This window comes from Dendropsophus ebraccatus, chromosome 5 (assembly GCF_027789765.1).
Source record: "Dendropsophus ebraccatus isolate aDenEbr1 chromosome 5, aDenEbr1.pat, whole genome shotgun sequence".
NCBI lineage: Eukaryota > Metazoa > Chordata > Amphibia > Anura > Hylidae > Dendropsophus > Dendropsophus ebraccatus.
The window spans coordinates 82,262,815-82,289,491 of NC_091458.1; the positions used below are offsets into that span (position 1 = coordinate 82,262,815).

The 26,677-nt window shown below is 41.5% G+C and overlaps 1 protein-coding gene across 13 annotated transcripts in view; it reads right to left on the reverse strand.

Annotated features, from left to right (window-relative positions):
• Positions 1–519: 519 nt before the first annotated feature.
• Positions 520–26,677, reverse strand: part of MYCBP2 (MYC binding protein 2) — a 246,511-nt gene continuing 220,353 nt past the window's right edge. For all 13 annotated transcript variants that reach the window (XM_069970649.1, XM_069970651.1, XM_069970660.1 and 10 more), the window contains 19 exons: positions 26,187–26,411; positions 26,002–26,067; positions 25,634–25,873; positions 25,300–25,389; positions 23,246–23,326; positions 19,741–20,007; positions 18,218–18,501; positions 17,008–17,104; positions 16,300–16,419; positions 13,663–13,764; positions 11,946–12,074; positions 8,593–8,725; positions 8,101–8,204; positions 7,675–7,863; positions 6,724–6,831; positions 5,597–5,806; positions 2,297–2,404; positions 1,889–2,054; positions 520–1,514 (listed from right to left, as the gene is read on the reverse strand). In XM_069970649.1, coding sequence (XP_069826750.1) covers positions 1,399–1,514; positions 1,889–2,054; positions 2,297–2,404; positions 5,597–5,806; positions 6,724–6,831; positions 7,675–7,863; positions 8,101–8,204; positions 8,593–8,725; positions 11,946–12,074; positions 13,663–13,764; positions 16,300–16,419; positions 17,008–17,104; positions 18,218–18,501; positions 19,741–20,007; positions 23,246–23,326; positions 25,300–25,389; positions 25,634–25,873; positions 26,002–26,067; positions 26,187–26,411 — 2,835 coding nt within the window. In that variant the 3' untranslated portion in view covers positions 520–1,398. The remainder of the gene's footprint in view (positions 1,515–1,888; positions 2,055–2,296; positions 2,405–5,596; positions 5,807–6,723; positions 6,832–7,674; positions 7,864–8,100; positions 8,205–8,592; positions 8,726–11,945; positions 12,075–13,662; positions 13,765–16,299; positions 16,420–17,007; positions 17,105–18,217; positions 18,502–19,740; positions 20,008–23,245; positions 23,327–25,299; positions 25,390–25,633; positions 25,874–26,001; positions 26,068–26,186; positions 26,412–26,677) is intronic.

Sequence of the window (26,677 nt, forward strand, 5' to 3'; positions counted from 1 at the left end):
TTTGTCTAAACGCTCATCGTTATAAAAACCAAATCGTTGCTTCAAAATTGTTAAACGATCGATTGGGCAAATTATCGCTCTGTGTAAACATTACTGTTCTCACTTGAATCCAGAGCAATGCAAAGGAGACAACACTTGAAGAAATAGTGGAGTTTATTCAGGTTTATACAGATGCGTGATGTTTCAGCTCAAACGTGCAGCCTTTCTCAAGCAGAAAGGCTACTTGTTTCAGTCAAAATGTTGTGCACCTGTGGGAATGAACTCCACTATTTTAAGTGTTGTCTCCTTTGCATTGCTCTGGATTTAATTCAGACCTTGTCTGGTTTGGTTAGGCGTGAACTACTAAACACATGCATTACTATGCCCTGCTCCTGATTTCCTTTTTTGTGTTTCCACTTAAATCAACTTGTCTTCGTAGAAGAGATTTTCTGTCAACGGACTACAAAAACTTGAGCAAAGATAAGTACAATATGGCATGATTAAAACTTAATAATAATAAATTTCAGAAAAGCCTTCACATATGATTTAAGTCTTTATTTTTCTTTTTAAAAGCCATTCCTCTTAAATAAGATCCTAAACATTCACCAGACTGTCACTGTATAAAAATGTACAGTGGCTTTATTGACATGTACATTCCATAAAGTTTACATCTGCAAAGATATGAGGCACACTCAGTATTGCACTTCATTAAAATTTCAGGCTCGAACATAACCCAGAAAGTTAAATGAAACTGCCTTTGTAATGTAGTAAATCTTATACGGGACAAACATTGATATCTTTATGTACTATGTACAGCACTTGTTACAACTTTTATACCTTGTTATGTTTATGTGCCCTCTGAACGCAATGTCTCTTTCTTCTCGGCTGAGCACACTGCAGAGCTCTCCAGCAACCAGAGAGTTATATTAACAGTCTAGAAGATAAACATATATACTCCTCTTTTTTCCACAAGATGCAGGTATACATGTACAGGGCTATTGGAAAGTCAGTGCTCATTACTGTAACTTTTCTTCTGATCATACATATACTGTATACATATATTTATATATCCTTGATATGGAGAGCCTTTTCTATGCTGTGATCCAAGCATTTTATACACATCTGGTGTCTTGTCAGTGGTGCTTTATGTAATGACCACATGCAAGCACCTCACAAGTAGCTATCAGTTTAAGAAATACAAAACATTGAGTTTGGTATGAAGAATATGAATTGAGAATACACAGCTGTATCTGGTGCCCTCTTCCTGTTTAACCTTGTTCGTAGACTCATAAATGGTCCCATCCTGACCGGATGCTGTCGTCCAGAACCTGCCTGGCGTGACGGACTGCTGTAGTCCATCTCAAAAATTCACAAAGAATTAAAAACAAAATATAAACTGGAAAAGCAGTATGGGCTCATTTAAAAAGTGTGGGCATTTCTGCACACACCACAGCCCAAGGCAAACTCTTCTCCGGTGGGTGGGTGGACCACATGAAGAGGGCACTCGGTCCCTTCAAGTTGTTTGCCTTTTGGACCTAAAAACGGGGGAAAAAAATACATAAGTGATAAAACTATCACTAACAAAATGTGAATGTTCCATATACAATTACAATGTGGAGCAATGACAAAGCTTGAGTCTATTAGATGAGCACAACCTATTTATACTGTGCAGGAACCCATCCTGTCAGGTAAAAGGAAAAGATTCCCAATTAAAAACCTTTATAAAAAGGTTTACCTGTCTGGCTCTGGAAAGATACAATTGGCACAAAATAAACATCTACCATTATCTATAAGTAAACGGTGTAAGCAACTTTTCTCCCTTCCATCTCCCCCATAGTGTATTAACTATATTTAAAAGAAACAACACTGTATATGCAGAGATCCTACCTAATCTGACATTTTCACGTACCTGCAGGACAATGTGGAAGTTCTTCTTTAAGTATGCTGGTCATTCTCTGGAAGTCATCATGGCAAGCATTACAAAAATGTGTTGTTCCAAAACAGAAAAATACAGCCACTGAGCAGCAGTATCGACACTTGTATTCTAGGAAATCTGTACCATGTTTCGGACACATCTGTCAAAAAACAAAACAGCAACGGGAGTTAAATACAGTTTGCACACAACACTGTGCATCTACATAGCTATAATGATCTGAAATAAGTAGCAACTTTTAAATAAACTGATAGTATAGACCTCCCCTTGTGTTACAACATAGTAACCAAGATATGACACTAGACATTTTTTAGAATTTGTATCAAACTGCAACAATACAGAGTATATAGGCTGCAAACCTATGCTTCTAGGACCAACTCATACCTGAGCCCTGGACACATCTGAGCATGCTCCACATATCAGCTCTCTTGGATCATAGTCATCTCCTTGGCCAGCCTCAGCATCACAGCGTGCCTCCCCACCAAAATATGCCTTAAAGTAAAAGGGACAGTAATAATTTCTTAATTGTTGCTTTTATTTACTGGAATATGTATAGATATTGTAAGAAAATAAACAATGTATAGAAAAAAAATTATAATTAAGACAATTTTCCCCATAAAAAACAAAAACTCATTTTCCCATGAAAAACAGGTTCAATGTCCAACTCTACAAATACACTTTACAGCCAAAGTCGGGGGAGCTTATGTGTTTTCAGAAGCAACACCCCATATATTTTAGCCTGATTTTTACATTGTGAAGCAAATACAAACCACATTCGCTATGAGTGTTGTGTTTAGCAGTTCTTCTAATTAAAAAATTAAGCTAAAATATCATAAAAAAGTCCGAACTTATTTTTTACTTGCTAATGATCTGTTAATAACCAGCTGGAAGTCAGTTATTATAAAAAGGTACACGTAATACAGGACCTGTCCCCTACAGGATGACTTGGCTAATGTACCATTAGAAAAAAGTTACCTAACAGTTAGGAACTCCAAATACCAAAAATCTTTACTAAGTACTATTTAAGGGCCAATTAACAGGCCTCACGCCTTCTCTCTCCACTCAAACATGTAAATTTTTTAAACTGAGGCACGCCAAACCTCCCATAGACAAGACGGGACTCCGCTGTGGAGTGTTCCGCCGCTTGTGAACTGTCCCTAACAGACCACAGGCAGACTGCAACAACCAAAGATATGACTATGAATGGACAAAAGAAGAACAAGTCCCAGCAGCACCAGAAAAAAAGAAAAAAAATAGTCTCACCGAACCGGACCCAGGTACGTATAGCAATCCAGAAAAAAGCAATGTTGAGGCAGCACATCCAAGAAAATAACAACAAAGGGACAAGGTCACTACTCTTAACAGGCCAGACCTATTGAAACCTAAGACGACACAACAAAAAACTCCCAGATTGGCTTTTGTATCAACATTTGGTCATCAGAGCAAGAAAATGGCACAGATCATCTGCCGGGAATAGGGCATACTCTCTAGGGCCTTTCCTAGCATACCAGAACTCTGCACACCACCGATCATGGCATACAGACGTTCTAAAAACTTGAGGGACAAACTGGTTAAAGCAGACCTAGGCACACCTTTCGACCCTGGTAACACTGAAACACTGACTGGCAGACCAAGAACAGGTTCTCATGTTTGGGATGTGGTAACTGCAATCTGATGTTGAAGGGTGAAGCATTTATACACCCGAGTACGGGCAAGAGATTTCCAATTAAACACTTTTTGACGTGCAGATCTGATTATGTTATATATGTTCTCCAATGTCCATGTAAATTGCTATACGTAGGTGAGACAACTGGACAATGTAGGGTATGCCTCAATCAGCACAAGTCGACCATACGAACAGGTAAAGTGGAACTGCCTATCTCGGATCTTAAATTCACCATCATTGACCATGTCCCTAGACCAAGAAGGGGTGGTGATAGGGTAACTATTAAAAAGACACGAACTGGAGTGGATCCATAAATTGGGGACATTGACCCCCATTAGGGTTGAATATTGACTTTAAGTTGGGACCAGCTACAGGTTTCTGAATACGCTCACTCTTTCTCTTTATTCTTTTTCTTTGTCTTTTTTCTTTCTATTCTACTCTCCTTCCTCTGGACAAGGGATTTCTACCTCCCATCTGCTAGTGGGAACTATCTCATACGATACACTTCACCCGCTACTTATATATTCTTATCATTAAAGCCATAATGTACATTACATGTATCTTGAAAAAGTGGAGCTTGTTTTAGCTCTCTTTCTATATACTTTCTATTGCATTTTTTACGTTGTCATGTATATAATTGTAATATTGTACCTTCTCTCGCATTTTTTTCAGAATGGAAGCTATTCTTAATAAGATTTCGGATTAACACCCCTAAAGAACCTCTACACACATTCGTCGGAATCTACATGGACCTTGTTCTGATCTTTTGGGTGCCTCCTAGCTGTGTCATTTTATTTTCTATGTTCCATTTTTGATTTTTTAACAACAGCATTAGTATGGATATACATTGATGAACATATTTTTTTAATAAATGCGGTACACCCCTTTACTCATATTCTATGCCTCATATCTGAGCTTTAGGTCCAAACTTTTGGGGGGCGAGTACCACGCCTGTACGTTTAGGTGATAGGACTAATGTAACCATTTTACCGTCTTGGTTTACGTGCACTTTGTGTGGTTGGTCCGATTCTGGTACCTGGGTTGTTGTGGTCTGTGGTCCCTTTCAGGGAATCAAAGGACCACATATCTTCCCAGGATGGTGTTCCGGTCCATTCCCTGATTTGCTCAATGTAGCCGTACTTTGTTGCGTTTAATTCTTCCACCCTAGGACTTGCTCTATTTAACATTGTATATACATTATGTTATATTTCGGTTATATTTAATTTCTGCTGTGGGCCGCATAAAGTAACAATAATATCATTATCCGTAATATTATATAGACTCCATACTTACTGATAGCCATTTTACTAGTTATGTTGCTCCATTCCTGTTGCTAAATATGTTCATTTATGTACAGCATACTTAACATCGGATGTGGGCATGGGTGCCCTAATCCAATATGGCGCCGTTACCAGGACAGTGGAGAGAGGCCGGCCCCTGCCCTGGCCCACAGTGCGCATGCGCGGGTGAGAGACGCAATCACGTGACGCAGGCTGGATCATGTGACCACTCGAGACGGCCTCCCCGGCCCGGAGCGTGTGACATCAGTTCTAGGAGCCGGAGTCTTCTCCATCTGACCATCTACCATGTGATTCCCCTGCACGACGCTTTGTATGCATATTCATCAAGGTTACTTTTATCTTTTGTTTGTTTTCACCTGTGTGCTTATTAACACTTATGTAAAAAACTCATAAGGCATTAATAGCATACCTGGACATCTACTGGTATGAGATGATTTGTTGCACTTTATGATTTGAATTGTGTGATCATGAGTTTTGAGATTTATTTCACTTATTTTTTCACTGTATTTGATTATTGAGATATTATTGTGCAATTACCTGTATATTGAACACTAGCACATATATACTGAGACTTGGAAGTGTATGGTATCACTGCTTGAGAAAGGCTACTTTATGAGTCGAAAGGTTGCACTGGTGTGAATAAAAGTGTAATTTTCTTGGATGTGCTGCCTCAACATTGCTTTTATCTACTATGAATGGACAAGCACCCAGAAATACCTTTTTGCACTTGTAGCAGACATAATAAGCATATCTGTTCATGGCATAACTGGCTGGGTCATTGTAAAATCGCACTCCTGGTGTGGTGATTGCATCACTTTTGTGTAGTCCTTCATACTCCAGCCTCATCAAAGCCTTTCTTCTCACATCTTCATACAGGTCTCGTATTGGATCAAGATGATCTTTTAACACTGAATGATTTATTTTGTTCTAGAAAAAGATAGAAAGGAAGAACAATTACTTTTCACTTTGACTACATTAGATGTAGTTCATAATGAAAAGCTATTAAGAGGGAGATGATGTGACTAAAAGTTGGCAATATATAAGGATTACATTATGTCATAAGAGTATGGGTCAAATGCAAGGGACAAAGCAGCAATTGTGCAGAAAATTATTTGTATTTTGGGTAGAATATAATATATATATATATTATATATACACACACACATTAATATATATATATATATATATACATATATATATATTACACACACACACACACACACACACACACATACAGTACACACACACTTTGCATGGGGTTGTCCAGTAGTAGATAAATCTCGCTGTTTTCTTACATAAAAAGCACTACTTCTGTATGATACAACAGCTTTATTCTATTCAGTACAATGAAAGATAGCTGCAGTACAGGACAGAGACTGAGGAGTGGCGCAATACCTGGAATAAATGGCTACGTTTTCTAATCTTGCATAACCCATTTAAGACCTTGTTTGAGGGCACTGAAGGTGGTGGGGAAGCCAAAAACAGCCTAAGTGCAGAAGGTATGCAATTTAATGGGTAGTGTGCATGTGATGTAGCACTATGAGCTCAGCTGTTTATATATAAATTGTGGGAGTTATATAAAGCATAGCTCATAGGGCTATGCCTTTTTTTTTTTTTTTGCAACTCCCATTATTTACTGGGAGGTACACAAATTAATTTCCACGCTGTACCTCCTTGGTGGCTGTTTTTGGATTGAATGGGGCCAGGAAGCCATCTTTAAGAGAATCAACAGAAAGTACACCATGTGTGAACATCTGCACTGGAAAACAGTTATGAGTGATGTGCTGCTTGCAGAAATAGTTTGAAGTTAAACAGTATACTAAAAATCCATTCAAATGAAGTACCTTGCAGATAGGACAGGACATAAAACCAAAGGTTATCCGTGGCCCCAGCCATCTGTTTTCTAAGACACGTCGACAACATTGCAAGTGGAACACATGGCTGCAGTCCAGCTATAAATGAAAACACTCACCTTTATTAGTTAAAACAATTACAGAAAAGTACCATATTAGAGACTAGTGGACAGATTTTAGCAGTAAACATAAGCTTATGTCCTCTCTTTTGCACTAATATTTATAATTGTTTACCACAGAAAGGAAATTAAAGTGTACCTTTTGTTTCGCAGGGAAAAAAAACACTTTACACATTCTTACCTATACCAGAATTTGTGCTTTCTTTACATTTTCACAAAAATCTGTCCTCCATTGCCTGGATATCACTCCCAAAGTGTTGTTCAAACACTTTCAATTCATTCAAGCATTGGGGGGGGTGACAGGCTGTAGCTGACAGGCTACATCATTTGATGAACAGGCTACGTCTAGCACCCCGGAAGGGTGCATGGAGTACCCACCCATACACCAGCCCCTACATTCCTAGTAACCAATCAGCAGCTTCACATGCTGCCTAGCCAACCCCTGTGTGCCTCATTGCTGGCCATATAACAAACGATTCACTGCACTCACCAGAGCTTACTTGCAATGGGAATTCATTCCAATATGAAGTGCACACAAATAGACAGCAGCTGCTGTCTGTATTTGTGTGCACCTTGTATTGGAATGAAGTAAGCTCTGGTGAGTGTAGGGAATGTTTAAGTGTTTCACCTGAAATCTTCAGTATTTCTAGACAATTTAACCACTTGGGAAGAGGCTACCCCTGAAGGCTATTAAATACAGTCTTATCTTACAATGTATTGACTATATTTATGTAAAATAAAAATATATAAAATAAATATAAAAGAGGAAGGTCAGAAACAGTTGTGTGCAGTATTATTGAAGAGCATAAGACACAACATTTACCTGAATAGCAGGAGCTGCTGAAAGTGCTTCAGTAAAGCAGATCATGCACATGTCATCTGCATCCTGTTTCAGATTTGTTGTATTTTTATCACAGCCATGTAAGCAAGGTAAACAGTGGTCTTCATTCTTCACACCACCACATGGATGCCCACATGGGTGAGTCTTGCTACAAGCTGTTTTTGCATATTCCTGCAAACAGGAAAAACATTGTTAGGGTAGTGTTACGCATACTGTATCACAGTGGATTTTCTGCTGCAGATCCGCAGCAGATTTGACAGTGCGGATTTAATGCGGTGTTCATTCTTTTAGTCAAATCTGCTGCGATACAGTAGGTGTGAAGCTACCGTTATAGGTATATAGGACACTGTATGACTACAACAGCAAAAAATAAATAAATAAGATCATCCATTGAATATTTTCACCAACCTGACAGTCTGCATCAGAGCATACACTGCCCACAGCTGATAACTCTGTCCCATTTCTGGACCCACAAAACCGGCATGTTTCAGAGCTACTGCTAGCAGGCTTTCCTAAAATATTTAAGAACAACAAATATGTATTGTAGCACGCTGTACATCTTATTGTATCTTAGGCAGAATGTGAAAGGTATGGACAGATTACATCACAATTAGAGATGAGCGAACAGGGTTTGGGTTCGAGTCGATCCGAACCCCAACGTTCAGTATTTGATTAGTGGCGGCTGCTGAACTTGGATAAAGCTCTAAGGTTGTCTGGAAAACATGGATACAGCCAATGACTATATCCATGTTTTCCACATAGCCTTAGGGCTTTATCCAACCTCAGCAGCCACCGCTAATCAAATGCCGAAAGTTCGGGTTCGGATGGACTCGAGCATGCTCGAGGTTCACTCATCTCTAATCACAATCCTAATGAACACTGAATCATCTAGAATTTTACCTGTTTGTTCTCTGAATTCAACCATTGCTTTCATAGTTTTGGAGTCTGCCAGTGCCATCAGCCAGAATAACTTGGTTCTTCCACAGCCCTCGTGGAGGTCAACCTTAATTGCTTCTTCTTCCTCTTTGAACACCTGCACATAGTATCACAGAAGAATGTTGATCATTAACTGATCCATCCAGAAATTACTAAAATGTAAAATGCTAGTTTAGGGTGCCTTCACACGTACCAGATCCGCAGCGGATTTTACGCTAAAAATTTGCAGCAAAATTCACTGTGGATCCAGTGCCTTTCATCCCTATGAGAGCACATACTCGCAGCGGGATTAACATCCAGCTGTAATTGAGTTAATCCCCTGCAGCCGAGAGCATACATTAACTGCTTGGCGCCGCGGCTGCATTTAAAGCTCACAGCTCCGGTCCCACTCAGCCAATCAGTGCTGCCGTGCCACTGATTGGCTGAGCAGGACTGATGGGACCTGGGAAAATGACATTCAGCCATGACGCAGAGCAGGTAATGTATGCTCTCGGCAGCGGGCTGGGGTGGGTGGGGGATAGCGCACATACTCACAGCGTAATGTTAATCCTACTGCGAGTATGTGCTCTCATAGGGATGAATGGTACTGGATCGGCAGTGGATTTCGCTGCATATTCGCAGCATGAAATCCGCTGCAGATTCGGTACGTGTGAAGGCATCCTTAAAAGGATTGTTAAGAAACAAGGTCTAAACTGATTATGTGAAAATAAACGTATTTCACATGTACAATCTTCATGACACAAGCCAGTTAATGATAACATGACACAGCCAGAGTCACTGTAAAATTGTGAATTACCACAATGCAACCTTTTGCACTACTGGGAAAATATTAATATTAACATATAATGTAACTAGAGTAATGAAAAGCTAATCTGGTGAATAAAGATGTGCTGCGAATTGCACCGTCAATTCACTTTTTTCTGCTAAATGAATTCCTGCTGATTCGTTAAGGAAATTCACAAAAAAATAAAGCTGCAACCGTACATGCTCTCTGGAGCGTCACTGGGCGGGAGAAAGGGATTAAAGGACAAGTGCCATGAAAAACTTTTTTCCAGTAATTGAAGCACATTACAAAGTTATATAACTCTGTAATATGCTTCAATCACCTATCTGCCTCCCCTTCCCTGTCTTTTCCCCCCTCCACCCCCCACCAGGAAGTGTCCTGACTCACACAGACCTGATTACTGTCGTCACCGTCACCAAGCTCTTCTCTCAGCTCCTTCTCCTGTTACACTAGCCTCCCCCCTCCCCTGCCTTGTCAGGTGACAGGCTTGCTCAGCTCCCATTGGCTGAACAACTGCAAGCCATCACTTGTCACATCTCACTTGCTTATCTTCCCTCAGACTGACTCCGGCACATAGGCAGCTCCCCCCTCCCCTCATACCCTCTCTCCTGCTGCCTGGACTCAGTGAAGGAGTCATGTCACTACAGAAGATAAGCTGAGGTAGCAGAGTCACCTGACAAGGATGGGGAGGGGGAGGCTGGTGTAACAGGACCTAGAGCAGCCCTCCTGCTGATGACTCATCCTCACAAGAAGGAGCTGCCTGGTGACAGTGAGGACAGTAATCAGGTCTGTGTGAGTCAGGACACTTCCTGGTGGGGGGTGGAGGGGGGAAAAGACAGGGAAGGGAGGGCAGATAGGTGATTGAAGCATATTACACAGTTATATAACTTTGTAATGTGCTTCAATTACTGGGAAAAAGTTTTTCATGGCACTTGTCCTTTAACCATAATTCCTTGCGCCCATCCAATCAGCTGCAGGCCCTTCTGTGATGTCACTACCTCCCCCTCTATATAAGGTGGTTCATTAACAGAGGTGGCCAGTTGGCTGTGTGTGGAGGAGAGAGCAGGACGGCAGCAGGCAGAGCATAGCAGGGAGAGACTAAGGGTATGTGCATGCAAAGGAATTCAGATGGCTCACCCGCAGCGGATTCCGCAGCTCGTGGCCGTGCCATAGACTCATTCTTTGGACGGTGGAATCTGCCTGACCATAGAATGGAAACTGTGCATTCTTTAAGTGGACGTCAGAATCTGCCTGACTATAGAATGGAGTCTATGGAACCTGCAGAGATGCGCGCAGACGCAGAGTTCTCATTTTACTGTTTTGTGAATAGCCTACGTATTTATTACTTCTGCAATCATAAGGAAGCAAGTTTACTGTTTATAAACTTTTGAAATATATTCATAGGAAACTTAGTTCTATCTCAAATCAACTACAATTTACAGGCATATTTAAGAATATTTACATATTAATTATGTTTATTGAACTCTGGAATTGCTTCTCGGTGCATTTACACGTCTTTTGTATTCATACATGGGATTGTCTCTGATAACTGTCCAATAATCTGCAAGCATTGATGGGTTCCATTAAGGCTAGGTTCATACTGCGTTTCTGCAATCCGTTTTTTTTTTTTTTTTTTAAACGGATGCATTTGTGTGCATCCGTTTTTCCATTGACTTCCATTATTAAAAAAAGGGCTCAAAACAGATCCGTTGTTTTTTTTGACGAACACAAAAACGTAGCTGACACTACTTGTGTCTGTTAAAAAAAACAGATCAGTTTTGATCCTTTTTTTGTTTTTTATAATGGAAATCAATGGAAAAACCGATCAAAACGGATGCACACAAATGCATCAGTTTTTTGCAAAAAATGGATGAAAAAAACGGATTGCAAAACCGCAGTGTGAACCTAGCCTTACCCTGATACCTTTTTTCCATATTGGTCATTCTAAGATAATGCAATATACCAGTTGATGATGCAATACTGATGATGCAAACTTTTCCCAGTATTGTATCACAGGCTGTGAGAAATATAGAAAGTACGTCTATATATTTTGAAAATTAGAGCCAATTTCAAAATTTGATCATCATTTTCGATTTCAGCACCCCAAAATTAGTTATGATCAACTCTTTTCATGTCAGAACCTTTTTGGCTGTTGACCAGGGTAATGAGAGAGAGGAGGGAGGAAGGGGGGGCTGGGGAAATGCTTTTTTAATGCAGATAATGGCATATTTGCCTAAAAAACCCAATTACAAAGTTTCTTAAAAACCACCTGTTTATGCAAAAAAGAAAAAAAAAAGGACAGTGACCTGTCAATGTTTCGGGGGCATGAATGCCCATCTAGTAGGGGAAGTTCAGGGAACTATGGATACGACCACACCAAGCCATTTCTGTACTTAAGCCCTATTAGATCAAAATAGGGCTCATGCACAGGACCAACCAGCGTAGCTATATTCATAGTTACCTGAACTTCCGGCAGCAGGAAACCTTTAAAAATAAAATATTCTCCAGAGCCACCATGTGTGGTCTATTTTACCTGTCTTTGATGGGATTTTGTTCGTCGATGGAGGTGAAGAAAGCGGTCACAGTCTGTACAAAGATTGCCACAAGCATTGCACAAAATAATTGCTGCAGTTTCTCCATCATCATGATTATCACACATTGGCTGAAAGAAACAAAAATACATAACATGGGATATTTATTAACGCTTAAGGCAAACTACATGTGTTCTAGAAAGAATGTACATGTAAACTTCTATTCAACAATTAAAATCATTCCATAGTGTAAATGGACACAAAACTCTGTTTAAGCAGTCTACTGTATGTTTCATACACGTTAGATTTATGGCAGATCTTATCAAATCCAGCCAAATGTAGGTACGGTTTCACTTTAAGAGAAAACTTTAGAAGCATAACAGCACCTTCAGTCAAAGAAACTTATCTATATTAGTAAACAAAAGGATTCACAAGGAAACTGAAAACATACAACAAAAATTAATTTGGAAGTGAACGGAAATACTGAATAACTATTCTCAATATATAACTGTATTTACACTAGTAATTAGCAAGAACATCAAAAACAGCTAATTCTGCCTGTGTGAGGGTGCCCACAGGTTATTTGTGGCGCCTGGTATCCACAAAAACGGCAATGCTGTGTGTACTGTTTTGTTTTAAGCATTTTTGGGATTTTGTTTTTTGTGTGTCTATTGCGTGAGACTTTTTTTTGGGGTTGGCGTTCCAATCCGAACACAGACTTCATTGATAAATGAAAGGAAGGGGCTAACAGCCCCTGGGCGGACAGCAGACCCAGCACACTGAGCTAACAACCCCTGGGGCAAGACTGTGCTCCGTTTTGAGGAAGGGATTGAACTTACCCTCCTGGTGTGTTCTGTTCTTCTATTGATTTTCCAATCAGCGGCTGAGGCAGGACACCACTGCAGCCACTGATTGTAAAATCGATAGAACAGTGCCGGACACTAGGAGGGTAAACTTAAAGAGGATGTACCACCAGGTACATCCTCTTTAAGCTGAACCCACGGATCGAACGGCGCCGTCAAGGGGAAGCCGGTGCCGCGGTTCGTTTTTCGGACAACGGCACGGTTCCCGTGCACGGCGCCGGCCTATGCACCGGAACCGGCCAGGCTGCCCTTAATGGGAGGGAATTTCCTCCCCTGTGTTACGTGGCTCCATTCATTCTAACAAACCGCGTCATACAGGGGAGGGAATTCCCTCCCACTAGGGCCGGGCCACGGTCAGAAAAATGGACCGCGGCACCGGCTTCCCCGTGACAGCGCTGTTCGATCCGTGAGTTCAGCTTAAAGAGGATGTAACTGGTGGTACATCCTCTTTAAGTCCTCCCCTGCCCCCCAACGGAGCGCAGTCTGGCCCACAGGGGGTCACCTTGGCCAAACTCCCTTTTTGGGCCCCCAAAAAAAAAAAAAAACTCTACTAAAAAAAAAAAAAAAAAAAAAAAACACAAGTTATGGCTTTTTTTTAGGCAAGCAGAAGAACTTCCATTAAACTCTATGAGAGTGAAACGCTACAGTTTGCAGGGAAAAAAAAAGCCACAGCCAAAACACTGCTGAAAAGTACGTAAGACATGTCATAAACTTTCAGTGGCTTACAGCTAACATCTGTCCACTGATTTTTTTTTTTTTTTGCAAAATTTTAAGCCAGTGTGAGACCAGTCTGAAAAAGGTTTACTAGTAAACAGTTTTCTCTCTGAAACTTAACAAAAAACCTAGAATAGGTTACCATTTGTTTCTGCTGTCCATCTTTTCCCATCCACCTTCCAGAAGATAACCGGTCAACGTGATCTTGATCAAGTACACATAATGATGCTACAGCTAACCATAGCTAAAATTATATAAAACATAAATATTTGTTTTATCATCATGAAGAGCACTGTAAACAGTCAATAGAGAAGAATAAGTTAATGAAAAGTCTTGTGATAAAGTAAATGTCCTTTAGTCATGTGCTCCGTAAATCCTGAAATTCCAGCAATACTCCACTTTCTATATGACGTGCCCAATAATCCCAAAACAGTCTAAGCAGAGATAAGAAAAATACTATTAAATGTAGTTTTCTTAATCAGATGAACTTTTAAATCACTGTATTTGCCTTGTGTGCCATGATTTTAATGGCATTTTTAGTTTCTTGCTATACCCCACCCCTCTTTTTTTCCTATTTAGTTGCCTATTTTTCGCAGAATAGCCATCTGGAAGCTGGAAATGCTGCACCGCAGGGATCAGAGCTCTGCTATACTGGTGGGGGATCAGGGAATGTAAATTAGACTTTGTTATTTCTCAATCCCCCTCCTGCACTTTGGTGCGTTTTGGCTTACACCAACTTTCATGCAAGATCAGGAAAGTGATAATTAAATAGTTTGGGCGGTTGCGCATGCAAATGTTTCTTTTATTTTATTTTAAAAATAGGAAAGGGGGGCGATTTAAACTTTTTATGGGATGGATTTATTTATATTTAAAAACAAAATTATTATTTTCACATATGCACTGCATTGATCCATAGAATCTGCACTTGATTGCTAGGAGCTTCTGAAGGCTAAGTAGCCGGCATGGAGGATCACTCCATGCCAGCTACTAGCAGGTGTCCCAAGCTACTGATAGCAGCCGGGTGCTGCCCACTATAGAGAGGGGTCACATTGTGACCCTTCTTCTACACACCCTTACTGGCAGCTCGACGTAATAGTACACTGTAGTTCATCTTATATTATACTTTAAGGGACCTGCACAGTGCCCAGAAAGCAAATAGCGTTAAAATTTCTAAGTGGTTAACCCACTTTTTCAATATATAGCTGCTGTTAAATAGAAAACAAAAAAAGAGCATATGTTTACCTCTCCATCCTTCCCTGGTGTCCTCCCTTTAGGACTAGTGTCGCTGCTGACCATAGCCATCGCCACTTCTAAAGGCCCTATTCCACCAACAGATCTGACAACAGATTATCTGCCAAAGATTTGAAGCCAAACCCAGGAGTGGATTTGAAAAGGAGAAATCCTTTTAAGTCTTTCCTTTATGACCTGTTCTCTGTTTACAGTCTGTTCCTGGGTTTGGCTTCAAATCTCTGGCAGATAGGGCCCTATTCCACCGGACGATTATCGTTCAGATTATCGTTAAATCGTTCGAATCTGAACGATAATCGTTCGGTTGAAATGCAGTTAACGATTAACGACCGAACGAGAAATCGTTGATCGCTTTATAAGACCTGGACCTATTTTTATCGTTGCTCGTTCGCAAATCGTTCGCATTGAATAAGACATCGTTCGGTCGTTCGCAATAGATACGAACGCAATAGCGAATAAATAGCGAAGAGAAACGATCGCAATTACGATCATAAGTAACGATTATCGTTCCATGGAAATGACTGAACGTTTTCAGGTCTTTCGCAATAGCGGTCGTTTGAGATCGCTAATCGTTTACGATTATGCAAACGATAATCGTCCGGTGGAATAGGGCCCTTATGCCCCTATTCCACGGGTCGTTTTAGAGGAGCAAACGAGCGCTATTAGCGCTCGTTTGCTCCTCGTTCCCCGCTCGCTGCCGCCGCTATTCAGCGCGGCTGCAGCGAGCGGGTGAGTGCGGGAGGGGCGGCGGGGAGCTGCGGGGGGGCTGCCCGGGGGATCGCTGATCGTCCGGGCAGCCCATAGGATATAGCAGCGTCTGCTGCCGATGCTCCTATTCAACGCAGCGACGGCAGCAGATCGCTGCTATATCAGTCGCTTGTTTTTCAACATGTTGAAAAACAAGCGACTGCAACGATCAGCCGACATGAACGATGTCGGCTGATCGTTGCACTCTATTCCACGGAACGACGAACGATAATCGTTCCGTGGAATAGGGCCATTACTAGTCTTGCAAATGAAAGCTCACTCAGTCAGTGACTGGAAAAAGACAGCAATGCGGCCACTGAAGGCCTGAGCGGACTGTCACTTATGAGACAAGATCTTCTTGTAAGTGGCGGCTGCAATGAGAAAGGGACACTGGAGACTCGTAGAACACCGGGAGCGACGCAAGTATATGCTCTTTCTTGGTTTCTATATAACAGCAGAAATATATTAAAAGTTGTATAACTGCAGATACCCCCTTTAAAGCTTTGTTGTCTACTGTAATCTTAGCAGTCAAAGCAACAAACTTTATAGTAATGTTAGGAAGTTTATTGCAGAATGGAACATTTGTGAAAGTTAACTTTTTATGTCCAGTCAGGAGGTAAAACTTTCATGGGCTGCTTTTTTCTTCTTCTTATACAAACATTACTTGCCACATGTATGCACTATATACAGACACAAGGATGTCCTGATCTATATTACATAAACCTATCACTTACGAGAACATAGAAAGGTTAAAAAAAAACAAAAACAAACAAAAAAAACTTACCCTGGTAGTTGCGATACATCTCACTGGAGAACGATACTCCTCCTCCATCTTTGTCAGTGCAATGATTGTCTCTGCAATTGCATTTTTTGTGACACGGGACCAGGCCTCAGAAAGGTGCCCCTGTAGTAATGTTAAGAAGCACAAGTCAGAGGAGAAAACATATAACAGGCATTGTGCATGATGTTAGAACCTCGACCACATTCCAAATGTACAATGAATCAGTCTATCTGTATGAGGTGAACATGTGTGGTCTGATTAAATACATAGCTCTTTTTCATATGAGTGTAAATTATTGAAAGGGGAGAGTGCATTTTAGTAGACTTTTAGCTGCTGTGTTTTCAAAACATCTGATGATGTCCTGTTCCCATAGGAAATGGTCGTTCGGCATAGACTCTATGCTGAGCTGCCATTTCTAGTGGGGGCGGGACGTCATTGGATGTTTTCAAAACACTGACAGCTGCATACAGTGGGACGCCTAGGAACCGGCAACTGTGGCAGAGCGGGACAGGCAAGTACACATTACTGACATGTCCCATGCAACTCGGCAGTATAGCTTATTATACATTTTTCCCCAGACAACCCTTTTAAAAAGCTAGACGGCAACAAACCAAAACAGAATATAGCCTGTTTGTGCTTTGTGAAACAAAAGGAGATTCTGGTGATCAAAAATTCCTATAGTGTTATGTACCAAAATTATTTAAAACTTACAGCTGCCATGTCTTTGATTAATTTAATGATGATTTCTGCAATCTGAGTTGGAGTAGAACCCTTCATCCACCAGTGACTTTCACCTCTCCTTAGGTAACTGCATAAAAAAAAACCATGGACAACACATTTTCCTTAAGAGGTATTTCACTGGAAACACACTTTATCATCATTTTTAGCACATCAACCAAGGGATGGGAAAGAAAATGGACAAATTAAAGGGGTAGTGCAGCGCTAAAAAATTATTCACAGAATAACACACATTACAAAGTTATACAACTATTATTATTATTTATTCCCCGTGTCCCACCACCCCCACCCATGTACCCGGAAGTGTGATGTGCATTATACATCAGCTGATCCGTGTCAAGGGCTGTCCGCCATTTTGTGCCAAACGTCATCTTTGGACGCACGGCCGAATCCCTGCCGCCGTCCCCCCTCCGCCGCGTCACAACTGTGCTCAGCCGCGATTGGCTGAGCACAGTTAGGCGATTCACAGACATAACATACATTACAAAGTTGTATAACTTTGTAATGTGTGTTATTCTGTGAATAATTTTTTAGCACCGCACTACCCCTTTAATGGGCATATGTCTTTGTTCAACCATAGTACGTAATCACATCTAAAATTTCTCATGGCACACTCCTCTTTTAAATTGGCGCAAACTGCACAAGATCATTAAAACAATTCACTAATGCGTATTTAAAATTATCTCTAAATGTTGGTCCTCACCTTAAAGAGGTAGTTCAGCAAAAAAAAAAATAAAAAAAAATAAAATGATATTTAAAATTTTCAATATCAACTGGTATTTCCAAATCAACTGGTGCCAAAAAGTGCCAGGAGATTTGTAATTTACTATTAAAAAAAAAAAAAAGTCTTTCAGTACTTATCAGCTGTTGAATGTCTTCCAGGAAGTGGTGTATTCTTTCCAGCCTTGAGAGCACGAGAGGTTTTCTGTCGGGATTTGTTAATGATCTGAACAGTTCCTTTCACAAACAGAGGTATCAGCAGAGAGAACTGGGTCAGAATGGAAAGAATACACCACTTCCTGTAGAACAAACAGCAGCTGATAAGTACTGGAGGATTTGAGATTATCTAATAGAAGTAAATTAGAAGTCTCTGGCACTAGTTGATTTGAAAGACTTTTTGGGGTGTTAACTACCCCCTTTAACATGTCATTTCAATAAAAAAAAAAGGTTTGTCAGATTTTACCTGGAGTTAAATATCATTGGCAAAGTGACAGTCGTGACCCCTTTACCAGCACTCATTCCTGTGGTGCCAGTGATTGGCGTCCCTTTAGCTTTTAGCTGAACTGTAAGTGCCTTCGCAATGCAACCTAAGAACATATCCAAGATACCAAGCTTATTCCAGTCTCCTTTCTCTGTTGAGTGGATAATATCACTGATGTCAGCTGGTGGTAGAGACTTTACTCCAATGATACTAGCAAGACGAGATGGAGTCACTTCAGGTAAGACACGACGAAGCAATGAGGTTACCTGTACATAACAGAAAGAAAAGTGCAAATTAACAAATATTACTAGCAGCCATATTATATGCCACTAGTTACTCCACAGGAGAGCTCATAAAACACTAGTAAAGGCACCGATCAGCCGTTCACTGCCCACATTACATAGTGTATAGTGGTGGTGACCTATAACTGCAACTGAACTCCTATCTACTTAAACAGGAGCGGAGCTGCGGTTACAGGTCGCAACCGCTATACGATCAACATGGACAAAGTGCTTCTGGTCCCACTGTTTAGTGTGGGTGTTGATCAGTGACTGATAGCAATCATCGATTCAGGGATTTCTTTTTATTGCCATATTTGTTGCATTAGAACATGAAAAATTCACAACTACTTTCTTGCTAAAACCGCACCACGTAAAGTGTCGCTGATGGAGAACCATCTGGGTGTGCTCATAGACTACAGAAAAGCACATAATGTCAGTCAGCTGCTTGTAAGGCCAGCAGGATGTTGTCATGCATTAAAACAGGCATGGACTCTCAGGACAGGGATAGAATAGTTCTGCTTTATAAAGCTTTGGTGCAGCCAAAGTTCTGGGCATCGATTCATAGGAAGCATGTCCTAGAGCTGGAAAAGGTACAAAGGCGGGCAACTAAACTAATAAGGGGAATGAAGAATCTTAGTCTTAAGAGACGTCTTAAGGGAAATATGATTAATTTATTTAAAAATATAAATGGCCTCTACAAAAAATATGGGGAAAAGATGTTCCAGGTAAAACCCCCTCAAAGGACAAGAGGGCACTGCCTCCGCCTGGAGAAAAAAAGGTTCAATCTCTGGAGGCAACAAGCCTTCTTTACCATGAGAACAGTGAATCTGCGGAACAGTCTACCACAGGATCTGGTCACAGCAAAAACAGTAGAGGGCTTTAAAACAGGGCTAGACAAGTTCTTAGACCAAAATAACATTAATGCATATGTATAGAACCTATCCATTATCCCCCCCCCCACCTTCATCCACCTCCTCCTTGGTTGAACTTGATGGACATGTGCCTTTTTTTAATCGTACCATGTAACCATATATGTTTTTATAAGGCGGAATAGCTCCCGTTAAAAGGTTGAACTCGGACGGTTGTCTTTTCTTGATGTTGTAAACTAGGTTACTGTATACATGGACACATGCAGCGCCAATCCTAACCTAGAATACCATGGAGTGCACAAAACCACAACTTGAAAAGGCACCATCACAATTTGCCCAGATAGCAAACACTCACTTGTCGCTGCACTCTTGGGGATGCAGTGTGTAAAAGATGAAAAAGATCTTGTAGCAATGTCAGCTGCTGAGCCAAATACTGCCTGCCAACATTAGAGCCACTTAATGCAAGCACCATGGAAAGCAGCTCAAAACAGTATGCATCAGAGGAGGCATCCTCATCATTTGGTTGAGAGTTTGCATTTTCTTTGCTGGAGATGGCGTGCTCCCACTCTTCACGTACACGTGTTGCTTCCATTCTGATAGCTTGTACTATGTGGGCACATACCTTGAAACAGAAAGACAAAAAGATAAAAACTATTACTGAACACACTGTAAGAAACTAGACAAGCTCTATGCATTAGCTTTTCTTCTCAAGAACTCAGTCCAAAGTCCACTAAGAGACTACTCTTGTTCATTTGCTGAATTCTACCCTAGCTTTGACTTTAAGCGACTCTGTACCCACAATCCGACCCCCGGCACAGACATGTGGATCGCTCCTCAGAGTTGCTTTAAACAGACACTGTTTCCACCAACACACTAGTACCATCCGTTTGATGAAAGTAAATCCTTACCGGTCATGTCTTTTAAAATGTGCCCAGTGCCTTGGTTAGAGCAAAAAATGATCTTTAAGGCAATGTGCACACTACGTTAAGTTTCCGGCCGTAGCGTGCTCCGTGAATAAGCGGCCAGAGATTTACGTAGTTTGCGTACAATGGAAAGTATTCGATCTACGGCTGCACAGTTCACACTACGCACAAACTTACGCCCGGATCGTATGCGGCGCCGTAAAAAGTGAACCAGACCATTGTTTTGGGACGGAAATGCTGTAACATGCGGTCCCGTACGGAGTGGTGATTTCTTCTTTTTTCCACTTTGATTTGCCGATCCAAAAGGTTCTGTGGGGCGTCCGGGGCTAGCCGAAGATATCCCAGTAAAATACCGCTGTCAGATCGCTACGTACGCCGCTCGGGAAGCGTACGTAGCTTGCGGGCGTAAGTTCGCGGACTATACGTAGCCGGCGGCAACTTGCGTAAATTCCGGCCGGAGTTTTACACGTATATGTCCGGCCGCGAAAAATATGTGTGGCTTTGCAGAGTGTCTTTGCGAAGGTCTGCAACGCCTCTTCTTCCTTCCCATCCTCATCATTAGAAAAACCCCAGGTAGGATTTCTGATATTCATCACTTGTCTAAACTGCACCTGTGCTGTAGCAATGCGGGTGCAGTTTAGAGTGATGAATAGAAATCCTACCTGGGGGTGTTCCTAATGATGAGGAGGGTGGAAAGGAAGAAAGGAGAGGCGTCGCAGACCTGAGGCAAAGACACTATAGGCCACACAAGTTTGATTTGCCTGCTACAGATTAAAAGACCATTTTTTGCTCTAACCAATGCACCAGGGTGCATTTTAACCTCTTACCTCCTGGGCTAATTTTCGCTTTTGCACTTACTTCCCAGGTTTAAAAGGCCATAGCGCTTGCATTTTTTCACCTACAGTCCCTTTTTTTGTCACACCAGTTGTACTTTACATTGACAATTAAAATTTTCCTATAAAATATGCTGCGAAACTGGAAAAAAAATATTTGCGTGGTAAAATGTTTTCATTTTAGAGGGTTTCGTGTTTACGCCGTTTGCCCTATGGTAAAACTGACATGTTAGCTATGTTCCTCAAGTCAGTACAATTACATTATTTTTGTAACTTGTGTAACTTATTTTATTTGACTGCTTTAAAAAAAATGTAAACCTTTTAAAAAAAAAAAAACTAAATGTGTTTAAAATTGCTCTATTACTATCCTCTTATCGTTTTTATTCTTTGGTCTATGGGGCTGTGTGGGGTGTCATTTTTTGCGCCAAGATCGGTACTTTCTATCGTTACCTTCCATGCGCATATGAGACTTTTTGATCAATTATGACATTTTTTCTGGTATTAATGTGACCAAAAAACCCCACAAAAACAGCAATTTTGCACTATGGTGGGTTTTTGCGCCTACGCCAATTACAGCGCGAGATCAAGAATCAAGGTAATTTAATTGTTTGGGTGATTACACACGCGGTGATACCAAATGTGTTTTTTATTTATACAATGGGAAAAGGAGGGTGATTTAAACTTATTAGGGGAGGGAATTTTTTATTTATATTTTTTACTACAACACTAACTTTTAGTCTTTATTAGTCTTTAGAACGCTCATAGAGATCACTGCAGTATACTTAGTACAGCACTAATCGATTAGATCGGTGTTGCATTACTAAGGGCTGCTGCAGCCTGATCTGTGGACTACTGGACCAGGTAAGTAGAAGGGATCTCCCCTCTGCGAGCAAGAGCGTTGATTGGCCAGGCCAGACAACTGCTGCGGTCCCGGGCTGCAGATATCAGCCGGGAGTGCGGCAGTTCAGAGCGGGGTCGCTGTGCGGCACCCCTCTAAACTCCCCTACCAGCAGCAGGACACGACCAGTAAGGATTTACTCTCATCAAACGGATAGTACTAACAGTTTGGTGGGGTGGGTTGCTGGATACAGAGTTGCTTTAAGACTACCATATGAAACCACAAAATTAGTAAATTGCCTCTGTTTCTATGAACAAAACCACCTATCAACCAATAAAATTAGTCAAAGTCATACCTCTGTTTTCAAACTTGATCTGTTCTGGAAGGCTATTCCAGAACAAAGCAGGCTGTTCCAGTTAAGAGTTTTTCAATAGGAAATCATATTTGGTTTTTACACTCCATGGGTCCGATGCAGAGAGCCTGGCCCACAGAGTGTAAACAGTTAAGTAGTGTTGCAATAGCATCACCACTTACCGCTGGGCATACAGTACGTAGCAGCGCATTGTACACTGCTCCTTACTGTAGGAGGGCGGAATGCCAGCTATACACAGGTTTTCCCAGTCTAGAGCAAAAAAACATTCGGTCCGGTCTGTACTGCTGCGCCGGCTCAGTTTGCCAGCCAGGCAGGAGTTGTGATGCTTCACGCAAAATCACCTCTTAATCCCCTAGGAGGAGTATAACAGCAAAATGATGGGTGTTTTGCTCCTCTTTGAAAAGGATTTACAGGTGGTCCTCGGGTTACAATGGTCTCGAGTCACGTCGTTTCTTGGTTAGGCTAGGTTCACACTGCGTTTTCAGCATCCGTTTAACGGATCCGTTTTTTTTAACGTCCAGAAAAATAGGGTCAGCAACGTTTTTTGGTCCGTTTTGGTCCGCCAAAAAAAACGGATCCGTTTTTTTTATAATGGAAGTCAACGGAAAAACGGATGCACACAAATGAATCCGTTTTTTGCAATCCGTTTTTCATGCGTTTTTTTAAAAAAACGGATGCGTTAAACGGATGCTGAAAACGCAGTGTGAACCTAGCCTTACAACGCTTTATCCCGACACCTTATTCAGACCACTGTACCAGTTCTCTACATATTATAAAACATATACATAAACATGTTTACATTTGTTTGTATACATAATGTATACACACTTCTTTATAAAATTGAGGACGAGACGAAACAAATACATACAAAGTCCTATGAAAGTTATATATACCTGCTTTTGTAAGTTGGTGAGTTTACTTCTACTGAAGATAATGCCAACCATATGTTCTTTAAGGTCAGCATCGGATGTTGCCTAAAAACAAAAAAAATGTGAAAACACAACATTAAGGTAGTCACATGTAAGAAAACTATCTGGTATGGCAAGTGTCTAAATACAATAGGTATTGTACTGTATTGTGCTGAAGGTCTTTTACAAAACTACAATACAAATGTAGTACATAAAACACGTATGTTTAACATAACTGCAGGGGCGGTCTTTGCATTTCTGGGGCCCCAAGCGAAGTTATGTCTGCCCCCCCCCCCTCGACACGCATTCCAAAACAATAAACCGCTCTGTGTTGCCCCCAGTAGTATATACCCCTTGTGTGCTACTGCCAGTAATATATACTCCTTGTGTGCTGCCCCCAATAGTATATACCACTTTTGTCCTGCCCCCAGTAGTATATACCCCTTGTTTGCTTCCCCCAGTAGTATATAGACCCCTGTGTGTTCCCCCAGTTATATATAGCCCCCCCCCCGTGTGCTCCCCCAGAAGTATATAGACCCCCTGTGTTCTCCCCCACTAGTATATAGGCCCCCTGTGTGCTCCCTCAGGGGAATTTAGCCCCCCTGTGTGCTCCCCCACTTTGATATAGACCTCCTGTGTGCTCCCCCACTTGGATATAGACCCCTGTGTGCTCCTCCAGTAGTATATAAAACCCCTGTGTGGTTCCCCCAGTAGTATATAGACCCCCTGTGTGCCCCACCAGTATTATATAGACCCCTTGTGTGCTGCCCCAGTAGTATACAGACCCCTGTGTGCTCCCCCAGTAGTATATAGACCACCTGTGTGCCTCACAAGTAGTATATAAACCACCTGTATGTTCCCCCAGTAGTATATAGACCCCCTGTGTGCCCCACCAGTAGTATATAGCCCCCTGTGTGCTCCCCCAGTAGTATATAGCCCCTCTGTGTGCTCCCCCACTTGGATATAGACCTCCTGTGTGCTCTCCAAGTTGTATATAGACCCCATTCTGCTGCCCCAAGTAGTATATAGACCCCGTGTGTGCTTCCCCCAGTAGTATATAGACCCCTCTGTGAAGCCCCAGTAGTCTATAGCCCCCCTGTGTGCTCCCCCTATTATATAGCCCCCCCCCCCGTGTGCTCCCCAAATTTATATAAACCCCCGATGTGCGCTCCCCCAGTTAAACAGACCCTGTGTGCTCCCCCTCCCATATATTATATAACACAATAAAACACATACTCACCTGGGTCCGGGCGTCTCCTCTTCTCTTCACTCTTGTGGCCGCAGGAAGGGTTTTCACTGCGATCACAAGAGGCCGCACTCCTTGTCCTGGCGCCGATGCTCCAGTGATGTCACTGGAGCGCCGGCACCACAAGGACAAAGCTGCCACTTGTGACCACAGGGAAAACCCTTCTTGCGGTCACAAGAGTGACTGACAGGAAGGGGGCCAATGTCTCCCGCCCTGTCAGTGCTGCTGCATGTAACTATGAGCGCTCATTACGAGTGCTCATAGTTACAGTTCAGATGGCAGCAGCGAGCGGGGCAGCGGCCCTGTCCAGCAGTCTTGAGCACAAGAGCGGAGCGTGGGGGCCCCCCTGGATGTTGGGGGCCCCAAGCGATCGCTTGGAGTGCTTGGTGCCAAAGACCGCCACTGCATAACTGAGGGTAATAAGTAAAAATATAATGTGTAAACTAATGTGCGACTTATTTCAATCATTACAAATTTGCAGGAACCATACAATAGTCTTTACTCATAGGGAACTGCTGCTGTTTTAGAAACATAAAAGATTGGCAGAAAAAGACCACTTTGTCCATCTAGTCTGCCCTTTTAGTATTTCCTTTCTTATTATTGTAGATTTACCTACCACATCTGCTGGAAGTTTGTTCAAAGCAACTACTATTCTTTCAGTAATTTTCTCATGTTGTTCCTGATCTTTCCCTCAACTACCTCAGATTTTGTCCCTCTTATTCTAGTGTTGTTTTTTTTTCTTCTCCAAAAAACCTTGGAGAAAAAAAATGTAAAAACATAACAGTCTCTGTACCTTTTCTTCCCCTTCGGGTGATGACAAAAGAGCTTTTTCTTCTTGCTCAGGTGTGGGCTCAGCATCTCCAGAAATCAGTTTACCAAATACCTGTAGAAGGGGAAAACATGTTAATATATATACACAAGCAAGATTCTTAATTATAAATGCAGATTTGCAGACACTTAAATCTGTGTATTTTCAAGCTATACATGATGGATGTTTACTGTAAACATGCAACCCTCATTCTCCTGTGTGAATTACGTAGTCACTTACTGTGTAAGCTAGATGTTAGATATGTTTTTATAATCCAAATAGGTAAAAGAAAGCATTGTGCTTTGTTCATAACACACACCTGTGAAGTTATAAGTCTAAACACCCGCAGTGTCTCAGATTCACAGTTCCTTTGCTGAGCCACACTAGCAGAAATCTGCCCAGCTATTTTGATGGTTTCACCATCTTTCCAGCCAAGCACTTTGACTTGCCGCACTCTCAGTGTGTTCTCAGGGCCTTTCATCTCAATCTTCAGAATGTGATTATCTCCTCCCGGCAGCTCACTTGTCACCCATCCAATATGTCTAGAATCTAAATCAGCCTTATAGTGGGGGGGGGAAAAAGGAAAGTCACTACATGACATCTTTATCTTGCACTTGCCTGTAGTCTTCAGATTTACGTACTCTACACTTAGAATTTCCCAACAGGAAATTATTAATGAAAATGTACCTGTTTAATCCTACACAGGTCTTCCACACTCTTGCCACACAAAAATGTCATTGATGTGACTTTATTCTGAAAAATGAAGTAAAAATACATTAGCATACAGTAATTTCCCACACAGCCAGGAGAGTTCACAGTGCAGGGTAAAACCTAGAAGGGTAAGATGAAAGATTTAGTAAACTTATAGTTACCCCTAAGTCACGAGAGTTGTCCACATGTACTGACACATAACGTGCATTTATGCCTTTGACACAGTTTATTGTGATGCTCTTTGTTTTATTTTTATCTTCATCTCCTGACTCCCAAAAAGTCTCTGTAGACCCATCTGTTAAGCTTCCAATCATTGCTGGTCTGCTCGAAGTCTTAATGTCCACAATACTAGTCATGTCTTTAAGAGCAGTAACTAAGCAAAGCTCCTGTGTAGAAAAACAAACATTAAGATGCATAAAGACAATGCTACAACAATGTTTCTAAGAGAGTTTTCAATCAATCAAGCCAAACGTCAATAGTGGTATATAACTTTTAGGGGGTACAAAGATTGTAAATAAGAACTAGTGTTGAGTGAACCTGTCAAAATGTTTGCATTCAGCAACGATATCCGAACCTGATCACTCGACATGATGTGATGCTGCCCTAGGGCTGCCAGGAAAACATGGATACAGCCTGTGGCTGTATTCATGTT